The 26,835-nt window shown below is 44.5% G+C and overlaps 1 protein-coding gene across 1 annotated transcript in view; it reads right to left on the bottom strand.

Annotated features, from left to right (window-relative positions):
- Positions 1 to 17,500: 17,500 nt before the first annotated feature.
- The window catches only part of LOC132781443 (uncharacterized), a 67,244-nt gene continuing 57,909 nt past the window's right edge, over positions 17,501 to 26,835 (bottom strand). Inside the window, exon 5 of the mRNA XM_067460747.1 lies at positions 17,501 to 17,941. Within this exon, the coding sequence (XP_067316848.1) occupies positions 17,936 to 17,941 (6 nt within the window). The 3' untranslated portion in view covers positions 17,501 to 17,935. The remainder of the gene's footprint in view (positions 17,942 to 26,835) is intronic.

Raw genomic sequence — 26,835 nt, 5'->3', positions numbered from 1 at the left:
ACACACTCTTAGCTTGCGTCCACATTGCAGAATTATCGCAGTTTGACACGACATTAATTGCCAGAACCTCAATGTGATGGCATCTTGGGATGCATAGTTTTGTGAGCCATTTACCCTTCTTTGTTGCAGATCTTTGAAGCCACAACAAATTGCAGATCCTTGTCCTCAATGTGTCCCAGTTTTCATCCGTGAAATGTCCATTATGTAATAATTTATATCATTGCATGCCTTGGAGTGAATCATATAAGGCAGTGTTTCTCAACCTGGGGGTTGGGACCCCTGGAGGGGTCGCGAGGGGGTGTCAGAGGGGTCATCAAAGACCACCAGAAAACACAGTATATTCTGTTGGCCATGGAGGTTCTGTGTGGGATGTTTGGCCCAATTCAATCGTTGGTAGGGTTCGAATGCTCTTTGATTGTAGGTGAACTATAAATCCTAGCAACTACAACTCCCAAATGTCAAGGTCTATTTCCCCAAACTCTACTAGTGTTTACATTTGGGCATACTGAGAATTCGTGCCAAGTTTGGTCCAGATCCATCATTGTTTGAGTCTACAGTTCTCTCTGGATGTAGGTAAACTACAACTCCCAAAACTCAAGGTCAGTGCCCACCAAACTCTTCCAGTATTTTCTGTTGGTCATGGGAATTCTGTGTGCCAAGTTTGATTCAGTTCCATCGTTGGTGGAGTTCAGAATGCTCTTTTATTGTAGGTGAACTATAAATCCCAGCAACTATGACTCCCAAATGTCAAGGTCTATTTTCCCCAAACTCTACTAGTGTTTACATTTGGGCATACTGAGAATTCGTGCCAAGTTTGGTCCAGATCCATCATTGTTTGAGTCTACAGTTCTCTCTGGATATAGGTAAACTACAACTCCCAAAACTCAAGGTCAGTGCCCACCAAACCCTTCCAGTACTTTCCGTTGGTCATGGGAATTCTGTGTGCCAAGTTTGATTCAGTTCCATCGTTGGTGGAGTTCAGAATGCTCTTTGATTGTAGGTGAACTATAAATCCCAGCAACTACAACTCCCACAGGACAAAATCAATATCCTCCCCCAATCTGTTACTATTCATAACAGCAGCAAAATGAGTTATGAAGTAGCAACGAAACTAATTTTATGGTTGGGGGTCACCATAACACGAGGAAGCGTATTAAGGGGTCGTGGCATTAGGAAGGTTGAGAACCACTGATATAAGGGATCCTGGGATAATATGTCTATCTATCTATCTATCTATCTATCTCGTTGTCTCTCCTAAGCTGACGTGACGAACCCCCAATTAGGGACTGAGCGCCTTTAACATTGGAAGGAAATAATGGTCTTGCTCAAGACCATTGCTTTGTGAGTTAGAAGCTGAATGGTGAGATTCGAACCTGAGACTCTGCAGCATAAAGCTACATCTCTCTGTTTTTTCCAGCATAGAATAATGCACATTTTCATATTTGATTTCTCGATCAAGAGAAGTTAGCACTAGAATATTTCTCTCAGTATCCAGGTTGCAAAAGGAAGTGTTTTTATTGCATTCTAAGGGATTTTTTTTTCAAGTTGTGACAATCATGAGGTCTAGAAACTTACGACTGATATTCTGTATCTTTAGTTACATATAGCTCAGGATGCATCTACACTGGAGGATTAATGCAGTTCCATACCACTTGAACTGCTGTGACAGTGCTATGAAGTCCGAAGAGGTGTATTCTTCATGATTCTGGGCACCACAATTCAAGAGAGATATTGACAAGCTGGAATATGTCCAGAGGAGGGTGACTAAAATGATCAAGGGTCTGGAGAACAAGCCCTATGAGGAGCGGCTTAAGGAGCTGGGCATGTTTAGCCTGAAGAAGAGAGGGCTGAGAGGAGATATAATAGCCATGTATACATATGTGAGAGGAAGCCACAGGGAGGAGGAAGCAAGCTTGTTTTCTGCTGCCCTGGAGACTAGGACGCGGAACAATGGCTTCAAACTACAAGAGAGGAGAGTCCATCTGAACATGAGGAAGAACTTCCTGACTGTGAGAGCCGTTCAGCAGTGGAACTCTCTGCCCCAGAGTGTGGTAGAGGCTCCTTCTTTGGAAGCTTTTAAACGGGCTGGATGGCCATCTGTCAGGGGTGCTTTGAATGCAATATTCCTGCTTCTTGGCAGAGGGTTGGACTGGATGGCCCATGAGGTCTCTTCCAACTCTTTGATTCTATGATTCTATGATTCTATGATTTTGAGTCTTCCCTGCCCAAGAGCAGTTGGTGCCACTCCCAGTGGTTCTCAACCTTCCTAATGCCGTGACCCCTTAATACAGACCCTCATGTTGTGGTGACCCCCAACCATAACATTGTTTTGTTGCTACTTCATAACAGTCATTTTACTACTGTTATAAATCATAATGTAAATATCAGATATGCAAGATGTATTTTCATTCACTGGACCAAACTGGGCACAGATACCCAATGCACCTACATGTAAATGCTAGTGGGGTTGGGGGAGGACTGATTTTGTAATTTGGGAGTTGTAGTTGCTGGGATTTATAGTTCACCTATAATCAAAGAACATTCTGAACTCCACCAGCGATGGATTTGAACCTAATTTGCCACACAGAACTCCCATGACCAACGAAAAACACTGGAAGGGTTTGGTGGGCATTGACCTTGAATTTGGGAGTTGTAGTTCACCTATTTCCGGAGAGCACTGTGGACTCATGCAATGTTGGATCTGGACCAAACTTGGCACAAATACTCAATATGTGCATATGTGAACACTGGTGGAGTCTGGGGAAAATAGACCTTGACTTTTGGGGTTTGTAGTTGCTGGGATTTATAGTTCACTACAATCAAAGAACATTCTGAACTCCAAACGAAAGAATTGGCTCAAACTTCCCACATGGAATCCCCATGATCATCAGAAAATACTGTGTTTTCTGATGGTCTTTGGCGACCCCTCTGACACCCCTTCGTGACCCCCTCAGGGGTCCTGACCCCCAGGTTGAGAAATACTGCTATAGAGTTTTGGGGTTCACTGTCATTTTGTCTGTGTCTTTAATGCCACCATGCCATTGATTATGCCCCCCATTACGGTTTGCACACATGTGGGTTACACTCCCCCTGAAGACACAGGTTCGTAGCTTGGGAGTGATCCTGGACTCATAGCTGAACCTGGAACCCCAGGTCTCGGCGGTGGCCAGGAGAGCTTTTGCACAATTAAAACTTGTGCACCAGTTGCGCCCATACCTTGGGAAGTCTGATCTGGCCACAGTGGTCCACGCTCTTGTTACATCCCGAATAGACTACTGCAACGCACTCTACGTGGGGTTGCCCTTGAAGACTGTTCGAAAACTTCAAGTGGTCCAGCGAGCGGCAGCCAGATTGCTCACCGGAGTGACATACAGGGAGCACACCACCCCCCTGCTGTGTCAGCTCCACTGGCTGCTGGTTCTTTTCCGAGCACAATTCAAGGTGCTGGTTTTGACCTACAATACCCTGTACGGTTCCGTTCCATTGTATCTGTCCGAATGTATCTCCCTCTACGTCCCACCCCGGAGTTTGAGATCATCTGGGGAAGCCCTGCTCTCGACCCCACCGCTGTCACAAGTGAAGCTGGTGGGGACGAGGAGCAGGGCTTTCTCAGTGGTGGCCCCTCACCTGTGGAACTCACTTCTGGGGGAAATTAGGGCATCATCATCCCTCCTCTCCTTCAGGAGGAAGGTAAAGATGTGGTTGTGGGACCAGGCCTTTGGGCAATCTGACAACTAGATAAGACAATCAGACGAGTAAGACTGACAGGACGGACAATGTGGAATTGAAATTGGAACTATGAGATAGCGAACGCTGACCGTTTTTGAGGAGGAACTGGGTTTGTATTGGTTTTATTGATTTTATTGGTTTTATGGTTGTAATGTAGGAATTGTTGTTAACTGTGAATTGGTGGTATTTTGTTTTACGACTGTTATGTGATACGGGCATCGAATTGTGCCTTTGCTTTTGTAAGCCGCCCTGAGTCCCCTTCGGGGTGAGAAGGGCGGGGTAGAAGAAACCGAAATAAATAAATGTGCCCAAGAAAAAGGGAAATGTATAAAGTATTTTATCCATCCAAGCATCCCAATGCGTTTTAGAGATTTTAAAAGAAGGGTGCAATACATGTGGGGCCCATCCCTTGCCAGCCATTGCTTTGGCTCTTTCCTGGCAATCCTGGCCAGGTTTGCAGACGCTTTTCGCCTCTGTGTGAAGCTTTAACTTCTTATTTAGGTCACTGTGAAAGATGCAGACATATATTTTGCATTTTGCATTTGCCTTGTTTATCGCTCTTCTTCGTTGGTCCCCATGAAGAAACCTAGATAAATATTTCCAGGCTGAAAACGCTGGAGGCAATTCCAAGAAGACTGATCTTCTTTTCTCTCTTTCTGATGCTGAACATTTCCAATCCCTTTAGCCTTCTTTTGCTGTTTCCCTTTGCACTTTCCAAAGCTTTGGGTCTTCACTCTTATGTGTGTTTTGTGGCATGCAATGGGACCAGTTTCTCCTTTTGAGCCATCCATGCAAGAACCAAAAGCCTTGCGACTTGGGCAACTGCACTTTAGACAAATGAGCATCATTCAAATGATCATCGTTCCGAGAAAACATGCTCAAACCATCGACGGAGAAGATGTGTCAGTATCATCCTATGTGTCTTTATGGTCTCTGTTTCCCCCTCCCACTGTTTTGCCATCTTCCAAGCAATACTCCAGGGACTGGCCCTTTCATGCGCCTTGCCGCAGCGCAGTTGGCATGGCAACCCCTGCGCATAAGTGGCATGTGCTTGCCTTGACTCTGTCCAGATGTGGAGCCACATTCCTATGCTCTGTCTTTCAACAAGAGCTGCCAGGTTTAAAACTGGAAAGGGTCCGTAGTAACACAGCATCATAAGAGTTGGAAGGTCATCCAGTCAAACCCCTTCTGCTGGGCAGGAGGACACAATGCAAACCCACCCGACAGATGGCCATGCAGTCTCTGTTTACAGAGCTCTAGAGAAAAAGACTCCACACAGTGTTATTCCAGGTGAGATCCAATCAAAGCAGAAGAGCGGGATTCTAACGTTTATTGATTTTGCCTAGAATCGCATTGGCCTTTTTCGCTGCTGCATCACATTCTTGGCTCATGTTCAGCTTGTGGTCTACAAAGACTCCCAAGATCCCTTTCCCAGGGACTGCTTTCAAGCCTGAAGTCACCCATCCTATTTCTGTGCATTTTGTTTTCCTTTTGTGGTTGCGTCAAAATGGGGGTTTCTGCAGGCGTTGTTTCTTAGGGGACGTTAAAACTGAACGCACTCTGCACTCTGCATGTCTTCATTTATAGTTTGAAAGACATCTTCATCTACATCTACATGTACAGTGAGCAAGATCTGGCCTGGGGTCCCATATGGCCCCCAAAACTGCTTTGCTTTACATTCAATAAATATATATAATCCCTGTGTCTCCAACATTTCTGTTTCCATTTGTTGTTATTTTGGGACATTTTTGGAAGACCACGAACCCCAAAGAGTATATAAAGATGGGCTTCATATCAGGGTCCCTTTCACACCTCACATTTATAGCACTATTATTCCACTTTAATTGGAATCAGGACATTTAACAAAGACAGACACTAATACTAAATAACAGCAACAACAACAACAGGAAAAGTCGACACGATAAGAGGATTTAAAGATTGAACTGCAAAGACTCTGACACAAGCCAGGTGGTCCCAGTGGTGATCGGCACACTGGGTGCAGTGCCTAAAGTCCTTGGCCTGCACTTAAACACAATCGGCGCTGACAGAATTACCACCTGTCAGCTGCAGAAGGCCACCTTACTGAGATCTGCATGCATTATTCACCGATACATCACACAGTCCTAAACACTTGGGAAGTGTCTGACGTGTGATCAAATACAAAAGGCAGCATAGTGATCTTGTTTGCTGTGTACTAATATTGTTATGTATCAAATGAAAATAAATATTACTATTATTGTTATCTGCCTGTCCTCACAACAATGGACAGATAAAAGATAATACTATAAAATGCCCATATTAATATACACATAATAAAGAGGTACCAACATATTATTATTATTATTATTATTATTATTATTATTATTATTATCAGAAACACAACAAGATGAGTCCACAGCAGACAAGATCACTCTGCTGGCTGTTGTATTGGATCACATGCTGGACACTTCCCAAGTGTCTAGGACTGTGTGATGTATCGGCGAATAATGCGTGCAGATCCGAGTAGGGTGGCCTTTTGCAGCTGACAGATGGTAATTTTGTCAGCGCTGATTGTTTTTAAGTGCAGGCCAAGGTCTTTACGCACTGCACCCAGTGTGCCGGTCACCACTGGGACGACCTTTACTGGCTTGTGCCAGAGTCTCTGCAGTTCGATCTTTAAATCCTCATATTGTGTAAAGTTTTCCCGTTGCTTCTCATCAATCCTGCTGTCGCCTGGGATTGCAACATGGATGATCCATATCCCCCCTCCCCCCCCCCCGGGCGATCGTGAGGTCAGGAGTATTGTGCTCCAAAACTCTGTCAGTCTGAATTCGGAAGTCCCAGAGTAGTTGACATGTTCATTTTCTGTAACTTTTTTAGGCTTGTGATCCCACCAGTTCTTTGTTGTAGGCAGATGGCATTTGTGGCACAAGTTCCAATGGATCATCTGTACAACTGTGTTGTGCCTCTGCTTGTAGTCTATCTGCGCGATCTTCTTGCAGCACTGGAGGATGTGATCCATCATTTCATCTGCTTCCTTGCAGAGTCTACACTTGGAATCTGTCATCAACTTTTCAATTCTGGCTTGGATGGCATTGGTTCTAATGGCTTGTTCTTGGGCTGCCAGAATCAGGCCTTTTGTCTCCTTTTTCAAAGTTCCTTTTTGCTCTCAGTTTTTCCCAGGAACTGTCCAAGGAGAGCCTTCTTTTGCCAGTTTTCTCTTCTGCATTGTACGTATTTTTACAGAATTTTCTCTTTGTCTTTTGCACTTTAAGCACTTTTTTTTACTATTGACTTCCATCAATGTTGGTTCTTGACTGCCTTTCACATAAACTGCCAGTGCAGAAAAGATCACTCTCCTGTTGTTGTTTTTTTGTCGTGTCAGGAGCGACCTGAGAAACTGCAGGTTGTTTCTGGTGTGAGAGAATTGGCTGTCTGCAAGGACATTGCCCAGGGTATGCCCGGATTTAAATCCTCATACCGTGTCAGCTTTTCCAGTTGTTTCTCTTCAGTCCTACTGTTGCCTGAGATTGCAACAACGACCTCACGATCGTGTTAAAACACAAAGTATGGATTGTCGTTGTTGTCTGTCTGAATCTGGAAGTCCCAGAGTATTATTATTGTTATTATTATTCCCATGGACTTGCAATGGAGAGGAAGCATTTAAGATAGTAAGCCAAACTCTCCAAACTACAAATCCCGGGACCCCATCAAACAAAGCCATTGAAGTTAAAACGGAATCAATGTGCTATAACTGTGAGGTGTGGAAAAGTCATGTAGGAATGAGGTTTTTAAGGATCCCAGTGCTGATTTGTGCCAGTTCCGTCTATGGGCACCAATTCCAACCTGTTTACTTCCTGGATAGTTTGTAATTCTTTCAACTTTTAATGGCATGGCCTAAACAAATCTTTTGTAGTCATTTTCATGGGCCTTGCCCTTGTTTAATTGGGCAAACTGCACACTGTTTTCTCCCTTGAATGGGGAAAACAATCAACAAAGCAAGTAGGGCATCTGCAGGTAGGGTATTATGGGAAGATGGGTGCCTGGCTGCACGTCGTTTCAATTATTTCAATTAGGAAAAAATGCAAAATGCCAGGTTGCCAAGGCCCAGTGGGCATCGTGGGACCCAACCCAGCCATGGCATTTTCCAATGCGTCAGGACCTCTGTAATCATTGGCAGAAACCCTTCAAGTGCAGGAAATATTTGGGTCCATAAACTGTCCAAAAGTGCAATTTTCAATTTCTTGATGGCCCAGATTTCGCTCTTTGGAAAGGAAACATTCCTCCTAGTGGCACATCCTAAACAATTTGTGACCTGTTTGGGGAGAGAGTGATGTATTTATCTGTTTGGAGAGCATGGATCCACATCTGGGTTTCAATCCAAACTAGTTATCCAAAGTGATCACCAAAAGGTGGTAGGAATCGGCTAGCAGGATCCTACATGACTTATCCATTTCAGCATTGGGTGATGGCTTCTGGAGACCTGGGTTCGAATCCCTGCTTGGGAACCCAAGGACTGGACTTGAGCAAGTCATACTCTCTCAGCTTCAGAAAGCCTTATAATTGGTTCCCTTTGGGGGTTGCTATAACTCAGAAGAAGAGATCGAGGGGAACCTGAGAGTGATGTTCCAAGCCATGGAAGCAAATGGCAGGGAGAGATTCCAGATAAACATTAGGAAGAATGTCCTGGTTGTCAGAGCTAGTCAACAATGGAATGAGCACAGTTTTTTAAGCAGAGGGAGGATGGTCATCTGTTGGGAGGGCTTTAATGGTGCCTTACTGCCTGGCAGAAAAGGGTTGGACTGGATGGTCTCTTGGGGTCCCTTCCAAGTCTTTCATCCATTCATAAGAACTGCCTGGAAGTCTGGTGGAATCTCCTTCTCTGGAGGCCTTTAAGCAGAGGCAAGATGTCCATCTTTTGGGAGGGCTTTGATGGTGTCTTCCTGCCTAGCAGAAAAGGGTTGGACTGGATGGCCTCTTGGGACCCCTTCCAAGTCTTTCATCCATTCATAAGAACTGCCTGGAAGTCTGGTGGAATCTTCTTCTCTGGAGGCCTTTAAGCAGAGGCAGGATGGCCATCTTTTGGGAGGGCTTTGATGGTGTCTTCCTGCCTAGCAGAAAGGGGTTGGACTGGATGGCCTCTTGGGACCCCTTCCAAGTCTTTCATCCATTCATAAGAACTGTCTGGAAGTTTGGTGGAATCTCCTTCTCTGGAGGCATTTAAGCAGAGGTTGAATGGCTATCTGTTGAAAGGGCTTTGATGTTACCTCCCTGACTGGCAGAAGGGGGCTAAACTGGATGACCTATTGGGATCTCTTCCAACTCTGTGATTCTAAACAGAAAGGCACACAACAGTGGACTTGGCAACCCCCCATTTCTGAGCCGCTTTGCCCCAATGCTGTGGTGCATAGTGAAGAGGTTTCAACAACATCCCAGACTTCCCTTGTGCAATTCGTCTGCATGTTTCTAGTGCCAATTCTGGCATAAAAGGCACACAATTTATTTGCCAGTTCACTGGGCACCACTCCTTTGGCCGATGAGATCTGGACACCAGCTGAATGCCCGCCCAAGCCCTTCAGAAGGGTGTTTGGCGAGACCATTCCTCTTGGGCAAACTACAAATCCCAGAATGTCAAAGGAACGTCGCCATGACAGTGACATAAGGCTACTCCTTATAGTATAGTATTGTGACGCTCTTGGGACTAATACTGAATGGATGTAGCTTGACCCCATTTGAACGGCCTTGGATTCCTGGGAGTTGTAGTTTCATAGGGCCTTCAGGCTTCTCTGCATTAATTCTACAGTGAAAACCATAAATAATAGAAATATATAATAATAATAATAATAATAATAATAATAATAATAGTAATAATAATAGTTTGGGAATGAAGTCCCTTAACAACCAGACACTCCCTGCTTTGATACCCCAATGGATGATAAATCCAAGATTCCCCATTTTTTAAGACTAGTATTTCTCTACCTGGGGGGTTGGGACCTCTGGGAGGGGTTGCAAGGGGGTGTCAGAGGGGTCACCAAAAACCATTAGAAAACACAGTATTTTCTGTTGGTCATGGGGGTTCTATATGAGAAGTTTGGCCCAATTCTATTGTTGGTGGGGTTCATAATGTACTTTGATCATAGGTGAACTATAAATCCCAGCAACTACAACTCCCAAATGTCAAGGTTTATTTTCCCCAAACTCCATCAGTGTTCACATTTCAGCATATTGAGGATTCATGCCAAGTTTGGTCCAGATCCATGATTGTTTGATTCCACAGTGCTACATGGATGTAGGAGAACTACAACTCCAAAACTCAACTCCAAAACTGACCAAACCCTTCCAGTATTTTCTGTTGGTAATGGGAGAACTGTATGCCAAGTTTGATTCAATTCCATTGTTGGTGGGGCTCAGAATGCTCTTTGATTGGAGGTGAACTATAAATCCCAGCAACTACAACTTCCAAATGACAAAATGAACCCCCTCCCCAACCCCACCAGTATTCAAATTTGGGCATATCGGGTATTTGTGCCAAATTTGGTCCAGTGAATTAAAATGCATCCTGGATATCAAATATTTACATTACGATTAATAACAGCAGCAAAAGTTACAGTTATGAAATATCAATGAAAATAATTTGATGGTTCGGGGGTTACCACAACATGAGGAACTGTACGTGGAACTATATTGAGAACCACCAATATAGATGTATTTGACTGTGTTGTGCCCAGCCTTGAGTCGGAAGGAGATGCAAGTAATACATAATAATAATAATAATAATAATAATAATAATAATAATTAATAATAAATAATAATAATTTTGTGATACTAAATTCCGCATATATATCTTGTTTGCTGTGGCATACTGTGTTTTTGTGTTGGAATAATAATAATAATAATAATAATAATAGTTTGGTAATGAAGTCCCTTAACAACCAAGGCACTCCCTGCTTTGATGCCCCAACTGATGATAAATCCAAGATTCCCCAGTGTTTTTAGACCCATTTTTATTCAGATCTGGGTTTTGCGAGCCGACACAAAACAAACTTTTTTTGTTATGCAGGTCTTTGTAGGTTGTAAAAGTTCCGCTCCAGGTTTAATCTATATTTCCTCCTCTTCCCATATTCTTGGAATTAGTCATGCTCGTTGCGACAGAAGAAGTCGGCAGTTTCCCCAACAAAAGACACACGTTTTACAACATTTTTGGGGGCGGGAACGATGGGATTGTTATGAATTTCTCAAACAGGAGAGATGCTCGTAACTTATGGAATTCAATGAGAGCCTTTCCCCACTCACTATGTTACATACATAGATATTTTCTATTTATTAAACAAGAGCTGTAGAGTCTCGTTGATCCGACCTTCGCATATCCGACTTTCCGTCTTATCCGACGCTCTAATCCAACGCCCCTCTTTTCCTCCAGCATTTCCCCTTCAATTAAAGGGGTGCTCCCCAACTCTCTCTCCATTTCCAATAAATGAAAAGGGCAAGACAAGGAGGAGGAGGTGGAAAGTAAGGGGGAAAAGAGGCAGGACCGGAAGTGGACGTTTCCTCCCTCCTTCACTTAGTGATTTCCACGCTCCTCTTCTGCATCCGGGCATTGCCTTGCCTTAACCCTTTGAGTCCCTGTTGTTAGTATTCTAGGTGTCTAGCACCGCATCGGACAGGTAACAGGAGACTCCATATTATCTGACATTTACGTTTATCCGATATTTTGCCAGCCCTTTTATGTCGGATAAGTGAAACTCTACTGTACTTCATCTGCAAATGCCTTCTCTGGTTCCAAATATACTGTGCTCACTATGGCTGGCTCTACACTGATGATATGATATCATGCACTTTGACTTGCATTGAACCGCATTACATGGTCAGTGTAAAACCTGCCTAGATGAATTGTGCTTTTAGTTATTTTTAGTGACATCGCTTTGTAGCCTCCTTAAAAAAGTCTGACGTTGGAATCTCATCAATAGTCTCTCTGGAGACGTCTACACCAGGCATGGGCAAACTTTCCAACTTGGGGGCTGCATGCTAACACCCCCTGCTAAGAGAACTCACTTCCCGGTGATTTTTTTTTTTGCCGTGTCAGGAGCAAGTCGCTTCTGGTGTGAGAGAATTGGCCGTCTGCAAGGATGTTGCCCAGGGGATGCCTGGATGATTTGATGTTTTTATCATCCTTGTGGGAGGCTTCTCTCATGTCCCTGCATGAGGAGCTGGAGCTGATAGAGGGAGCTCATCCACCTCTCCCCGGATTCGAACCTGCGACTTGTCGGTCTTCAGTCCTGCCGGCACAGGGGTTTAACCCACTGCGCCACCAGGGGCTCCTTCCCGGTGATGGAAGGAAGGAAGAAAGGGAAGGAGGAGGCAAAGAGAGAAGGAAGGAAGAATGGAAGGGAGGAAGGGAAGGATGGAAGGAGAAAAAGGGAGGTGAAGGAAGGAGGGAGGTAAGGAGGAAGGAAAGAGAGAAGGAAGGAAGGAAAGACAAAAGAATGGAAGGGAAAGATGGAAGGAAGAAGGAAAAAGAGAAGGAAGGAAGTGAAGGGAGGAAGGAGGAAGAAAAGAGAAAAGGATGAAAGGACAAAAGGGTAGAAGGGAAGAAAGGGAAGGAGGAAGGAAGAAAGGGAAGAAGAGAAGGATGGAAGAAAGGGAAGGAGGAAAAAGAGACGAATGGAAGGACAAAAAGGGTGGAAGGGAAGAAGAAAGGGAAGGAGGAAGGAAAAAGAGAAGGACGGAAGGGAGGAAGAGAAGGATGGAAAGGGAAGGAGGAATGAAAGAGAGAAGGAAGGAAGGACAAAGGGAGGAAGGATGGAAGGAGAAAGAGGGAGGTAAGGAAGGGAGGGAGGTAAGGAGGAAGGAAAGAGAGAAGGAAACCAAAGGGTGGAAGGGAAGGATAGAAGAAGGAAGGAAAAAGAGAAGGAAGGAAGAAATGGAAGAAGAGAAGGATGATGGATGGAAGGAAGGAAGGGAAGGAGGGAGGGAGGACAAAAGGATAGAAGGAAATTGAAGGAGGGAAAAAGAGGGAGGGAACGACTTGAGGGAGGAAAGAGAAGGAAAGACAAAAGGGAAGGAAGGAAGGAGATAGGAGAGAAGGAAGGAGAAAGAGGAAAGGAAGGACAAAATGGTGGAAGAGAAAGAAGGAGGGAGGGAGAAAGAAGGAGGTAAAGAAGGAGGAAGGGAAGAAGGAAAGAGAGAAGGGATAAGATGGCGAGAGAGAAGAGGGCCTGAGAGAAGAGCCCAAGGGGCCGCATCCAGCCTCTGGGCCTGGGTTTGTCCATACTTGGTCTACACTATCAAATTATTGCAGTTCAATACCACTTTAACTGCTATGGCTCTATGCAGTAGAATCCTGGGAGTTGTATTCTTAGAGGGCCTTTAGCCTCCTCTGCCAAAGAGTGCTGAGACTCACCAAACTACATATCCCAGGATTCCATACTATTGAGCCACAACAGATAAAGTGATGTCAAACTGTGTTAATTCTACAGTGTAGATACATCCAAAGAAGGTTAAAGAAATTATAAAACTACAATTCCCTGGATTATGTAGCATTGAGCCAAAGCAGTTCAAGTGGTGTCAAACTGCATTAGTTTTACGGTGCGGGCGCACCCTCTCTTCCCATGGTATGTAGACTATACTGGATTTTCTACTTTCAGTCTCGTAGAAATGAAACTTGGCTGTTTGCCTTCCTTTCCAAAGATGATATCTCTATCTTCACTCAAGTTGGCAAGAAAAATCTACTTTAGTCTTCCCACTTTTTCTATCTGCTTTGAAAATGTCCCAATTTCCATCCTCTCCTGCCACTTTCTCCCTTTGCCATTGGCTTATTTACATCGCTGCAAATGGAGTTTGAAGTACTTCAGCTGCGTCTGAAATGTCCTGGTTTTGCTCTCCTCCCTCCCTTTGTCCTCAGTTCAATTCAATTGCTGCAAACTGCGCTCAAAATGCAAAAGCAGGCGAAAAGGGGGCTTTTCTTGACTTCCTTAATAAGGTCTTGACTTTCTTAATAAATCTTGACTTTCTTAAATAAGGTCCAGCAAAAACATGAGTGTTTGGGTTGGATGCATTCAAGTCTCTATTATGTCACTATACTAATTCATCCTTTACCATCCCACTGTCCCAATTGCTTTCAAAACATCCCAGTTTCTCCTCCCAAAATCTCTCCTTTGTCTTCCTCTTCATCTGGATCTACACTGCCATATCATCGGGTTCTGATCCCAGATTATCTGGTTTGAACTGGATTATATGAGGCTACACTGCTAATTAATCCAGTTCAAATCAGATCATCCAGGAGCAGAAACTAGATGATAGGACAGTATAGGTGGCGCCTTTGTAGTAGTTTTCATTCATTAACCGAGGGTGCATCTGCACCGTGGAAATAAGGCAGTTTGATACCAGTGTAACTGGCATGGCTCCATGGTGCCATTCTGCACCCTGCCTCAAGGCAGTTCAAGTGGTGCAGAACGGCATTAAACCCACAGTGTAGATGCAGCCAAGGATGTAGACGAGCAAGGGCCAGATCCAGATGGCCGCCCAGCCTGTCTGTATCTCCCGTCCTGGCAATATTGCTCCTCCACACATTAATAATGTCACCCGCAACATCCGCAGTTCATCCGTCGGCGCGTCTCGTGATGGCGCCATGTATGCCACCATCTGCCGGCACTGTCCTTCCTCCGAGGACAAACAAGGCGGCTTCTGCTTGGAGATGAGGACAGGAATCTGACATCAGGAAGGGCAGAGCAGAGGCAGGAACATCTGCATTTCAAGGCCCTCCACCATGGTCATGTTTGACCCAGAAAAGAGCCAGGGCTCCTCCTCAAATGAAGGTTTTGGCTCCAGCTACACGGTGAAATTGATGCACCTTTTCCATTCTCAAATGAAAGGTTTTGGCTTCATCTACACTGCAGAATGATGCACTTGAACTGCCATGGATCAGTACTATGGGATCCCGAGAGCTGTAGTTTGGCAAAGCAAAAGGAAGCTGAAGATGTGTTGTCGAATGCTTTCATGGCTGAAATCACTGGGTTGCTGTGAATTTTCCGGGCTGTATGGCTATGTTCCCGAAGCATTATCTCCTGACATTTCACCCACATCTATGTTAGGCATCCTCAGAGGTTGTGAGGTCTGTTGGAAACTAGACAAGTGGGGTTTATATATTCGTGGAATAATGTCCAGGGTGGGAGAAAGAACTCTTGTCTGCTTGAGGCAAGTGTGAATATTGCAGTTGGCCACCTTGATTAGCATTTAATGGCCTTACGGCTTTAAAGACTAGCTGCTTCCTGCCTGGGGGAATCCTTTATTGGCCACCTTTATTAGTATTGAATGGCCTTGCAGCTTCAAAGTGTAGCTGGTTCCTGCCTGGGAGAATCCTTTATTGGCCACCTTGATTAGCATTGAATGGCCTTGCAGCTTCAAAGTGTAGCTGCTTCTTGCCTGGGGGAATCCTTTATTGGCCACCTTGATTAGCATTGAATGGCCTTGCAGCTTCAAAACCTAGCTGCTTCCTGCCTGGGGGAATCCTTTATTGGCCACCTTGATTAGCATTGAATGGCCTTGCAGCTTCAAAGTGTAGCTGCCTCTTGCCTGGGGGAATCCTTTATTGGCCACCTTGATTAGCATTGAATGGTCTTGCAGCTTCAAAACCTAGTTGCTTCCTGCCTGGAGGAATCCTTTATTGGACACTTTGATTAGCATTGAATGGCGTTACAGCTTCAAAGCCTGGCTGGTTGCTCTCCGAGGGGATCCTTTGTTGGGATGATCAATCAGGGCCAGCTAACACCTCCCAACAAAGGATCGTCCCAAGCAGCAACTGTGACGGCGCGAGTGGTGCCACCTATGTATAGAACTGTTAGTTGCAAGATTTAAACTGTTGTATCATGCTTAATCCTGCCCCTTTTACCCTGCTTATGTATAGTTGTATGGATTGGTTACTTATAGCAGTCCATCAGTACTGTTTGGCTCCACCTCAATCCTGCAGGAGGGGAGTGCTTCCTTTCTTTTTCATTCTGCCATCAGAGTTCCTACCATATGGACGTGAGTAAGAGACTTGACTCTAAAGGACCCTGATTTAAGTTACCTCTTAGCACCAACTCTGAGGTTTTTTACCCTTGGGACTCATGCTTTATGTCCAGATCATCCTGGACAACATTGAGGAGACCCAAGCGCCTTCAAACCGGTTCTTTTGGCACCAAAGGAAGATCCTGAGTCTTCAAAACATAGGCCATCTGAACTGGGGTTGTGGTTTCCTCTTTCACAGCCATTGAGGAAAGAGGAAACTTGGTGAGGCTTCTCAGCTTCAAACACCTTGGACCCAGGACTAATTGAGACTGTAACGTACATTTTCCTTCACCCCTCTGAAGTTTCCAGCTCATTGCTTTAAGAAATAACTCTTTGTGATCAATAAAACTTATTTTGAGTTATTTACAGCGTTTTGGGTTTTTGAGAGTTCCAGTTTCCTATAGGAGGGCAAGAAGCAATCCCTTGGGGGAAAGATGCCACGTCCATTCCTCCTTCATTAAGAATAATAGCCCCCAAGTCTGGCGGCACAGCAACCAACCAGTTTTTGAAGCTGTAAGACCATTCAATCAAGGTGACCAATTGCAACATTCACACTTGCCTCAAGCAGACAAGATTTCTTCCTCCTACCCTCCACATTCCACAGATATATAAACCTCACTTGCCTAGTTTCCACACAACCTCTGAGGATGCCTGCCATAGATGTGGTCGAAACACAGTCAATTAACATTCATTATAGACTGTCCGGAGTGTGAAAAGCAACAACGGAAGAAGCCAAACTGGCAGAGACATTCAAAACACAATACATATTAATCGAGACATCTAAGACGACAATGGGAAGTCATCATATATATGTGTGTGTGTATGTATATGTATGTATGTATGTGTGTGTATATATATATATATATATATATATATATATATATATATATATATAATTTTTCTCTTTCATTTATTCATTTCCCCTGACTTTCTTCTCAGTTTTTTCTTTCTTCCTTACTTTCACTATCACTTTGAGATGGTTTCCCCCACTTTCGCTGTAAATATTATTTATAATCACAATAAAAAAAATTTTTTTTTTAAAAAAAAAGAAACACCAGGAAAGATTGCTTCAGGAACATGGCCATACAGCTCAGAAAACTCGCAGCAACCCAGGAAGCTGAAAAACTCGCAAAACAAAAACTCCCAGGGTTTCACAGAATTGGGCTGTGTATTGACTCTACATTGAGATGCAGCCCCAGTCAACATACAACATACAACTCCCAGGATTCCATAGCTTTGCGCCGTCATAGTTCAAGTGGTGCCAAACTATAGTGTAGATGCAACCTTGGCGCAATGTTTTTAAAAATCCAAACATTTTTTCGGATTTTTTTTTTTTGCAACGTCTTACTTTTGAACAATATTGTTTGCAATTGCTGGCCCAGACATAGAAGAAGCAAAGCCATTCCTCCAGTCAAGCCCCATCGACACTGGAATATAATGCAGTTCCAGAATGCAGTCACGCTAGAGAATGAATCCAATTTAAATCTGGTTGCTGTTTCCTGCAGAATTCTGGGGTTTGTAGTTTAGGGAGGAGCCTTTAACAGCCTCACTAAACTACAAACCCCAGAATTCTGCAGGAGGCAGAAACCAGATTCATTCTCTAGTGCAGTGGTTCCCAACCTTTGGGTCCCCAGGTGTTTTGGCCTACAACTCCCAGAAATCCCAGCCAGTTTACCAGCTATTAGGATTTCTGGGAGTTGAAGGCTAAAACATCTGGGGACCCACAGGTTGAGAACCACTGCTCTAGTGTGATGTACTGGTAAATGCATTGAACTGGATTACATGGTAGTGTAGACTCATATTATCCAGTTCAATGCAGTTAAACTGCATTATATGCTAGTGTAGCTAGAGCTCCAGTTTTACTAGAAAGGGTGATTGAGTACATCTAGAATTAATGCAGTTGGACACCACTTGAACTGCCATGGCTCAACTGCTATGGAATCATGGGACTTGTAGTTTGACAAGGACTTCAGCCTCCTTTGCCACAGAGTACTGGTATCGCATCAAAGTAAAAATCTCAGGATTCCATAGCATTGAGCCACAGCAATCAAAATAGTGCCAAACCAAATAAATTCAACAATGCAGTCGCAGAAACGTCGTTTCATGGAGTGGAGATGGACCCAAAAAAGCCGAAGTATGGGTCACTTTGCTACGACGAACACAGCAGCGGGTTCCTCTGGGATCAAGGCTGAAAAAGAAAAGAAAAGAAAAGAAAAAAGGGATCAGTTCCTCCCTGGATCCTATCTGTGCGACCAAATGTGATCAAACAGACCTTTAAGATTAGCCAAAGCTACATCAAAAGCCACAGGGTTGAAAAACCAAACAGGCATGGGCGGGTGACACTCTCTCAGCCTCGGATGCTGGTGACGGCAGGCCCCTCCTGAAGAAATCCTGCCAAGAAGACCCTATGATAAGGTCACCATGCATCAGAAAGGACTTGAAGACACACATACAACGATAACAGCAACCAGAAACGTCTCCAACATGATACGTAATTCCACTCCTGGATATTTAGACCGAACTGAAGTGATGCAGGATTTGGGCCACTGTCAACCAATAAAGACAAGTGTTTATTTCTGTCCATGGTCCTGGGGCATAGATCTCCTATCAAGTGGGTTTTATAGATACACTAGCTCAGGTCAGCTAGGTAAATTGTAAGGCTATTGATTAGAAAAAGTCATGTTTTTTGTTTTGGATTTTATGAATGATGCCATTAGAAAATGTGTATTAAATGTCCTTTGACCAGAAGCTAGTCACTTGGAGTGTCTCTGGTGTTGCTATAAGAAGGTCCGCCATTTTGCATGTGGCAGAGCTCAGACTGCATTGTGATAGGTGGTCTGTGGTTTGTTCTTCTCCACACCCACATGTCATGGACTCCACTTTGTAGCCTCATTTCTTAAGGTTGGCTCTGCATCTCGTGGTGCCAGAGCACAGTCTGTTCAGTGCCTTCCAAGTTGCCCAGTCTTCTGTGTGTCCAGGAGGAGTCTCTCATTTGGTATCAGCCACTGAATGGGGTTCCGGGTTTTAACCTGCCACTCTTGGACTCTTGCTTGCTGAGGTCTTCCTGCGAGTATCTCTGTAGACCTTAGAAAACTATTTCCTTATTTAAGGCATTGGCGTAACATAATGCCAAGTTTTTAAACTTTGTGCTTTTAAATACTTTACAACTGTACTCTCAATTTGCTTCTGATACAATAAATAAATAAATTAGAAAATGTGTAATGATGTGGGTGAATGATAACTCCCATAATTCTGGGTCAATGCCCTCCAAACCCTGCCAGTATCCAAAGTTGGCCATGTTTGGTATATGTCCCAAGTTTGGTCCAGATCCATTGTCGATTGGGTTCACAGTGTTCTTTGGATGGGATATAAACTATAAATCCGAGCACAATTCAAAGTGCTGGTTTTGACCTTAAAGCCAACCTTATAAACTCTGGCATAGACACTGAGAACTGGGAAGCCCTGGCCTTTGAGCGCTCCAGCTGGAGGTCAGCTGTGACCAGCAGTGCTGCAGAATTTGAAGAGGCACGAATGGAGGGCAGAAGAGAGAAACGTGCCAAGAGGAAGGTGTGTCATGCCAATCCCAACCGGGACCGCCTTCCACTTGGAAACCAATGCCCTCACTGTGGGAGAAGATGCAGATCAAGAATAGGGCTCCACAGTCACCTACGGACCCACCAGAAACACTGATCCTGGAAGACTATCCTACTTGGCCAACGAGGGATCGCCTAAGTAAGTAAGTTTGACCTATAAAGCCCTAAACGTCTCTGGCCCACTTTACCTGTCCGAACATGTCTCTCCTATGAACCATTAAGGACTTTAAGATCATCTGGGGAGGCCCTGCTCTCAGTCCCGCCATCATCGCAGTTGCGTTTGGTGGGGACGAGAGACAGAGCCTTCTCCGTGGTGGCCCCTCGGCTGTGGAACTCCCTCCCTAAAGAGGTTAGATCTGTCCCTCCCTCCTAACTTTTCGCAAGACACTTAAAACTTGGCTGGAGCAAGCGTTCGCAGAATAGACAGTTTTTATTGGCTTATATTATATTGTAAGGACCACATTTTTTGGACTGATTTGGAGCACTTTTTAAACTTGGCGAACTGTTTTTAAATGTATATTTATTATCATTTTATGTAATTGTGTATTTTATTGTGTATTATATTGTTGGAAGCAGCCCTGAGTCCCTCTTCGGAGGTCGGGAATAGGACAGGATACAAATGTTCTACATCTATATAAATAAAAATGTAGTGTTAGTTTGTGGGAGTAACATAGCTCAAAAACCACTGGACGAACTGCTGTCAAATTTCGCCACAAGACACCTACTAACCCAAGGAGTGACCATCACTTAAAAAACTGATTTTATCATTTAGGAGTTGTAGTTGCCAGGATTTATAGTTAACCTACAATCAAAGAGCATTCTGAACTCCACTGATGATGGAATTGAACGAAACGTGGCACACAGGACTCCCATGACCAACAGAAAACACTAGAAGGGTTTGGTGGGCACTGACCTTGAGTTTTGGAGTTGTAGTTCACCTACATCCAGAGAGCACTGTGGACTCAAACAATGATGGATCTGGACCAAACTTGGCACGAATATCCCATATCCCCAAATTTGAACACAGATGGAGTCTGGGGGTAATAGCCCTTGACATTTGGGAGTTGTAGTTATTGGGATTTATAGTTCACCTCCAATCAAAGAGCATTCTGAACCCCACGAACGACAGAATTGGGACAAACTTCCCACACAGAACCCCCATGACCAACAGAAAATACTTAAGGCCATCCAGTGCAACTCCCTTCACCAGGGCAAGAAAATGTAATCAAAGCCCTCCTGAGAAAGAGCCATCAAGCCATAGATATAGATAGATGTATATGGTTCACACATATACAGATATAGTATCATAGATTTAAAAGGGACCCCTAAATTAAGACAATTATATGTTACATGATCCAGAGTAGGCAAACCAGACAATCTCCACATCAACACTGACGAAGAAACAACAAGATATACTGTTTATCCACAAGCATAAAGAAATTACATATATTAGAAACCAACGCTTTCTCATTACTTTATTTTCTAGATCACCAGACTGGGCCACAGTAACGTGTGGCGGGGGACGGCTAGTAAATAAATAAATCTCAAGATTCAAGGTCAATCCCCTCCAAATCTTGCCAGTATACAAAGTTGACCATGGTGGGTATGCGTGCCAAGAGTGCTCCAGATCCATTGTTGGTTGGGTACACAGTGCTCTGTGGATGTTGGTGAACTATAACTCACAAAATCCAAGGTCCATTCCTCCCCTCCATCTCCCCACAACCCCTCCAGCATTTTCTGTTGGTCATGGGGGATCTGCATGCCAAGTTTCGTCCAGATCATTGATAGATATCGCTATAGATGTGGCATGAATCTGTCCATGTCAAGTATGACATACATCGCGTGGTGTGCCAGAGTTTTGATATGGAATATGGAGAGAGCCGAGTGCGAGGATGCACCTTGCAGGCAATGGGAAGATGGTGAGGGAGAGAAAGGGCCCGCTGTGCCTTTAAGCAGCATCTTCTGTCTAGGCGGCTGTGATGAATGGGGAATTGAGCGAGGCCCCTTGGCAGCTGTCGGGGCTTGGAACAGGCTGAGACATTTCCTTTGTCCTGTGGAAATGCGGCCCTGCAGAGCACCACCGGCGGGAGGGGCCCCTGCTCCAGACCACTATAGGCCTCCCATGCGCAGGGGCAGATACGTGTGTGTTTCAGTGTGCGCACATTGCTACCTTCATGGGATTTTTCTTAATGCATCAGTATTGGTCTGGAAATGTGTGAAGTTGTGCCCTAGGAATACAGAGAAGCCCAAGGAGGAATCCGAATGGAAAGCTGCGGGCAGACATGCAGTGTTGTGTATGCGCAGAAGCGCAATTTCGTCTCCATTCAGGCATGCCTACTTTTGCATTTGCAAGTGTGCAATCTGGTGCACAAACAACATTAGGTGCATTTCTGAGCAACTTGGAGCAACTTGGCAACACAAAATATTCAAAGTTGGCCATGTTTGGAATACATGCCAAATGTGGTCCAGATCCATCGTCGTTTAGGTTCACAGTGTTCTCTCGACGTAGGTGAACTACAGCTCCCAAATTGTGGAGGAATAAATATATCTTTCGATGGCAACAGAAAATATTCAAAGTTGGCCATGTCTGGAATACATGCCAAATGTGGTCCAGATCCATCGTCGTTTGGGTTCACAGTGCTCTCTCGATGTAGGTGAACTACAGCTCCCAAATTGTGGAGAAATAAATATATCTTTCGATGGCAACAGAGAATATTCAAAGTTGGCCATGTTTGGAAGACATGCCAAATGTGGTCCAGATCCATCGTCGTTTGGGTTCACAGTGCTCTCTTGATGTAAGTGAACTACAACTCCCAAATTACGGAGGAATAAATGTATCTTTTGATGGCAATGGAGAACCACATTTGTTATTGAAGCTCAGATCTCCATGTTCAGGACCGTGACTTCCCTATTATGTGGCATTCCTCTTTTGCTAAAGCCTTCTCTCAGCTTTATCAACTATAGGCCCCCAGCAGTGTAATGGGTTAAACCCTTGTGCTGGCAGGACTGAAGACCAACAAGTCAGAGGTTCGAATCCAGGGAGAGCGCAGATGAGCTTCCTCTGTCAACTCCAGCTCCCCATGCGGAGACACGAGAGAAGCCTCCCACATGGATGGTAAAACACCAAAACATCCGGGCATACCCTGGGCAACGTTCTTGCAGATTCTCTCACATCAGAAGCAACTTGCAATTTTTCAAGTCGCTCTTGACACGAAAAAAAGCATTATCAACCGAGAATGCTATATCAACGTCATGGGCTGCAATACAACCTCATATCCATGGGATATGGGATCTGTGGTTTCATGTACCTCCTTATGTTCTTATAAGCATTTTGTACGTCTTCCAGTGCAACTCCACAGTTATTCATTTCAATAAGGATCACTATTATCCACAGTTTAGTAGTGCATCCATGTAAAGTTTGGAAACTTAGCCCATTGCAGAATGCAATGCAGCCTTGTTGGTGAATTGCAAAAAGGGCACATTGGGCACCGTGCTTTCCCGATGTGCATTTGTGTTGTGCACTGGGACTCCGGCTGTATCCATAGTATGCAAACATGGGGATTAGAACAGAATTGTAGAGCTGTGATTGTGTAGAGTGTGGGTGGGCCTCAATGCAACCTTTTCTCTTTTGGCCAGGAAAAGAATGGTCTAGGCTAGAACTTTCCAAACTGTGTGTCATGACATGTTAGTGTGTTGGCTGCAGAATATCACGTGAATGTCACGAGAAACCTATGTGAAATAAACAAACAAACACACACACATATATATGTGGATAGATAGATAGGGTAAAGGATTCCCCTGACATTAAGTCTAGTCATGTCTGACTGTGAGGGATGGTGCTCATCTCCATTTCTAAGCCGAAGAGCTGACCTTGTCTGTAGACATCTCTTCGGTCATGTGGCCAACATGACTGCATGGAGCGCTGTTACCTTCCTGGAGAAGCGGCACCTATTGATCTACTCACATTTTAATGTTTTTGAACTGCTAGGTTGGCGGAAGCTGGACCTAACAGCAGGAACTCACTCAGCTCCACAGATTCGAACTGCCAACCTTTTAGTCAGCAAGTTCAGTGGTATATATCTCTGAAAGATTTATATTAGCTAAGTTGTGTTTCAATACATTTCATTATTATTACAATTTATGTATGTATTTGCATCTGGTTTTTTTTATTGGTCGTGTCAGGAGTGACTGCAAGTCGCTCCTGGTGTGAGAGAATTGGCCGTCTGCAAGGATGTTGCCCAGGGGACGCATGGATGATTTGATGTTTTTATCATCCTTTTGGGAGGCTTCTCTCATGTCCCCACATGAGGAGCTGGAGCTGATAGAGGGAGCTCATCCGCCTCTCCCCAGATTCGAACCTGTGACCTGTCGGTCTTCAGTCCTGCCCGCACAGGGGTTTAACCCACTGCGCCACCGGGGGCTCCATCCGCATCTGTTATAAGGGGTCGATTTAACCCTGGTTTGCTAGCAAAACAGAATGACTGTGTTGCGAAATTATCATATCTAAAAAGTGTGTCACCAACATGGAAACACAACCAAAGTTAAAAAGTTGGCATTCTACTAAATGTCTTTTGACCAGAAGCTGGCTACTAGCACCACACTAGAGAGAAAAAAAATCCACTTACTTTCTGCCTTCTGCAGAATTCTGGACTTTGTAGTTTAGTGAGGCTGTTAAAGGCTCCACCCTAAACTACAATCCCCAGAATTCTGCAGACGATAGAAACAGGATTTTAAGTGGATTTTTCTCTCTAGTGTGATGAGGTCCTAGAGTGCCCCTGGCGTGGCTGTGAGAAGGTCCTCCATTGTGCATGTGGCAGGGCTCAAGTTGCATTGTAGTAGCTGGTCTGTGGCTTGCTCTTCCCACACTCACATGTCGTGGACTCCACTTTGTGGCCCCATTTCTTAAGGTTGGCTCTGCATCTTCCAAGTCACCCAGATTTCTGTGTGCCCATTCGGTATCAGCCATGGATTGAGGTTCTGGGTTTTAGCCTGCCAGTTTTGGACTTTCGCTTGCTGAGGTGTTTCAGCAAGTATCTCTGTAGATCTTAGAATGCTGTTTCTTGATTTAAGGCGTTGGCGTGCTGGCTGATATCTGAACAGAGGATGGTCCGGAGATGTCAATGCCTTGGTCCTTTCATTATTGGCTGCTACTTCCTGGTAGATGTCAGAACCGACCTGAGTCCCTCGTTGAGGTTGAGAAGGCCGGTATAGAAATCCTCTAAATAAATAAATAAATAATGGTGAAATACCAGCTAAACGGTATAATTTCTCCAGCGGTGTAAACATCCTGCCCAGTGTGGAACACATCTCACCATGCTAAAACAGTGGATGTGGCTCTTAATAAGACATGCTGCAGTATCACAGGATGTCTACACTCTACACCATTGGAAAAATTATACTGTTCAGCCGGTATTGCACCACCTAACATCTGCCGGGAAGTAGCAGTCAATAATGAAAGGACCAAGGCAGTAACATCTCTAGACCATCCTCTGTTCGGATATCAGCCAGCACACAAATGGCTTAAATCAGTAAATAGTTTTCTAAGATCTACAGCAGCATTCCTCAACCTGGGGGTCGGGACCCGGGGGGGGGGTTTGCGAGGGGGTGCCAGAGGGGTCGCCAAAGACCATCAGAAAACACAGTATTTTTTGTTGGTCCTGGGGGTTCTGTATGGGAGGTTTGGCCCAATTCTATCGGAGTTTCAGAATGCTCTTTGATTGTAGGTGAACTATAAAACCCAGCAACTACAACTCACAAATGTCAAGTACTATTTTCCTCAAACTCCACCAGTGTTCACATTTGGGCATATTGTGTATTTGTGCCAAGTTTTGTCCAGATCCATCATTGTTTGAGTCCACAGTGCTTTCTGGATGTAGGTGAACTACAACTCCAAAACTCAAGATCAATGCCCACCAAACCCTTCCAGTATTTTCTCTTGGTCATGGGAGTTCTGTGTGCCAAGTTTGGTTCAATTCCATCATTGATGGAGTTCCAATGCTCTTTGATTGTAGGTGAACTATAAATCCCAGCAAGTACAACTCTCAAATGACAAAATCAATTCCCCCCAACCCCACCAGTACTCAATTTTTGGCGTATCAGGTATTTGTGACAAATTTGGTCCAGTGAATTAAAATACATCCTGCATATCAGATATATACATTATGATTAATAACAGTAGCAAAATTACAGTTATGAAATAGCAATGATAGTAATTTTATTGTTGGGGGTCACGACAACATGAGAAACTGTATTAAGGGGTCGCAGCAATAGGAAGGTTGAGAAACACTGATCTACAGAGATAGTTGCAGGAACACCTCAGCAAGCGAGAGTTCAAAAGTGGCAGGCTAAAACCCGGAACCTCAATCCATACCTGGTACCAAATGAGAGACTCCCTTCTGGGCACACAGAATATTGGGTGACTTGGAAGGCACTGAACAGACTGTACTCCGGTACCACAAGGTGCAGAGCCAACCTTAAGAAATGGGGCCACAGAGTGTAGTCCATGACATGTGAGTGTGGAGACGAGCAAACCACAGATGGCCTATTACAATGCTGTCTGAGCCCTGCCCCATGCACAATGGAGGTCACCTTCTTACAGCAACACCAGAGGAACTCCAAGTGGCCAGTTAGTGGTCCAAGGACATATAGCATAATGCCAAGTTTTTAAACTTTGTGCTTTTTAAATACATTACAACTGTATCCTTGGTTCACTTCTGATAAGATAAATAAATAAATAAGGAGTTGGTTTAACCCTGGTTTGCTAGTGAAACAGATTGACTGTGTTGTGAAATTATGCATATCTAAAAAGTGTGGCACCAATCTGCAACATTTGGAAAGCTCTGGTCTAGACTCCAGAAATTACGCAAGTTGTGGGATGCAATATAGCAAAACTGTAGGCATCTAGCCTTTTGGGGGAAAGGTTCCTTTCATTCATGACGTTGAACCCAAGGCTGGAAACGGGTGGGGAAGCGGGCACCGGAAAGCAGAGGAAGAGGAAGCTGACGTTGCCGAGATGCTCAAGGCCGAGAGGAAAGCGCAGGTGACTCAAGAGTGCGCTCACCCTCTGCTCCGGTTGCGCCACACATTGTCGGCCCGTGAGTCTCCTTCCTGAGGTTTGGGCCTGTCGGCACGGGCTGCACTTTGCCCTGGCAGGTTTCGGAGCATGAGTCATGGCCTGCCTGGAGTCGTGAACCCGGCTGCGCCACAAAGGCGGAAAAGACACAATGAAAGCAGCTTGGCATACTTCCAAACGGCAGGGCCGGGGAGGAAAAAAAATCCTACAGAACCTGAATCAGGAATGTTAGGGTCACAACTGGGGTTGGATCTGGGAGAAGCAGAAACACCCAAAGAGACATTTCTGGGAGGTCTGGGACTAAAAACTATGAGGAGATTCGATGTCGCAGGAAGAGGTAATAAATTCATGATTGGGTTGTTGTAGGTTTCTTCAGGCTATATGGCCATGTTCTAGATGCATTCTCTCTTGACGTTT

Source organism: Anolis sagrei, chromosome X (assembly GCF_037176765.1).
Source record: "Anolis sagrei isolate rAnoSag1 chromosome X, rAnoSag1.mat, whole genome shotgun sequence".
In the NCBI taxonomy this organism is placed as follows: domain Eukaryota; kingdom Metazoa; phylum Chordata; class Lepidosauria; order Squamata; family Dactyloidae; genus Anolis; species Anolis sagrei.
The sequence above is the reverse complement of the archived record's forward strand: the minus strand, read 5'-3'. Positions and strand labels throughout refer to the sequence as shown.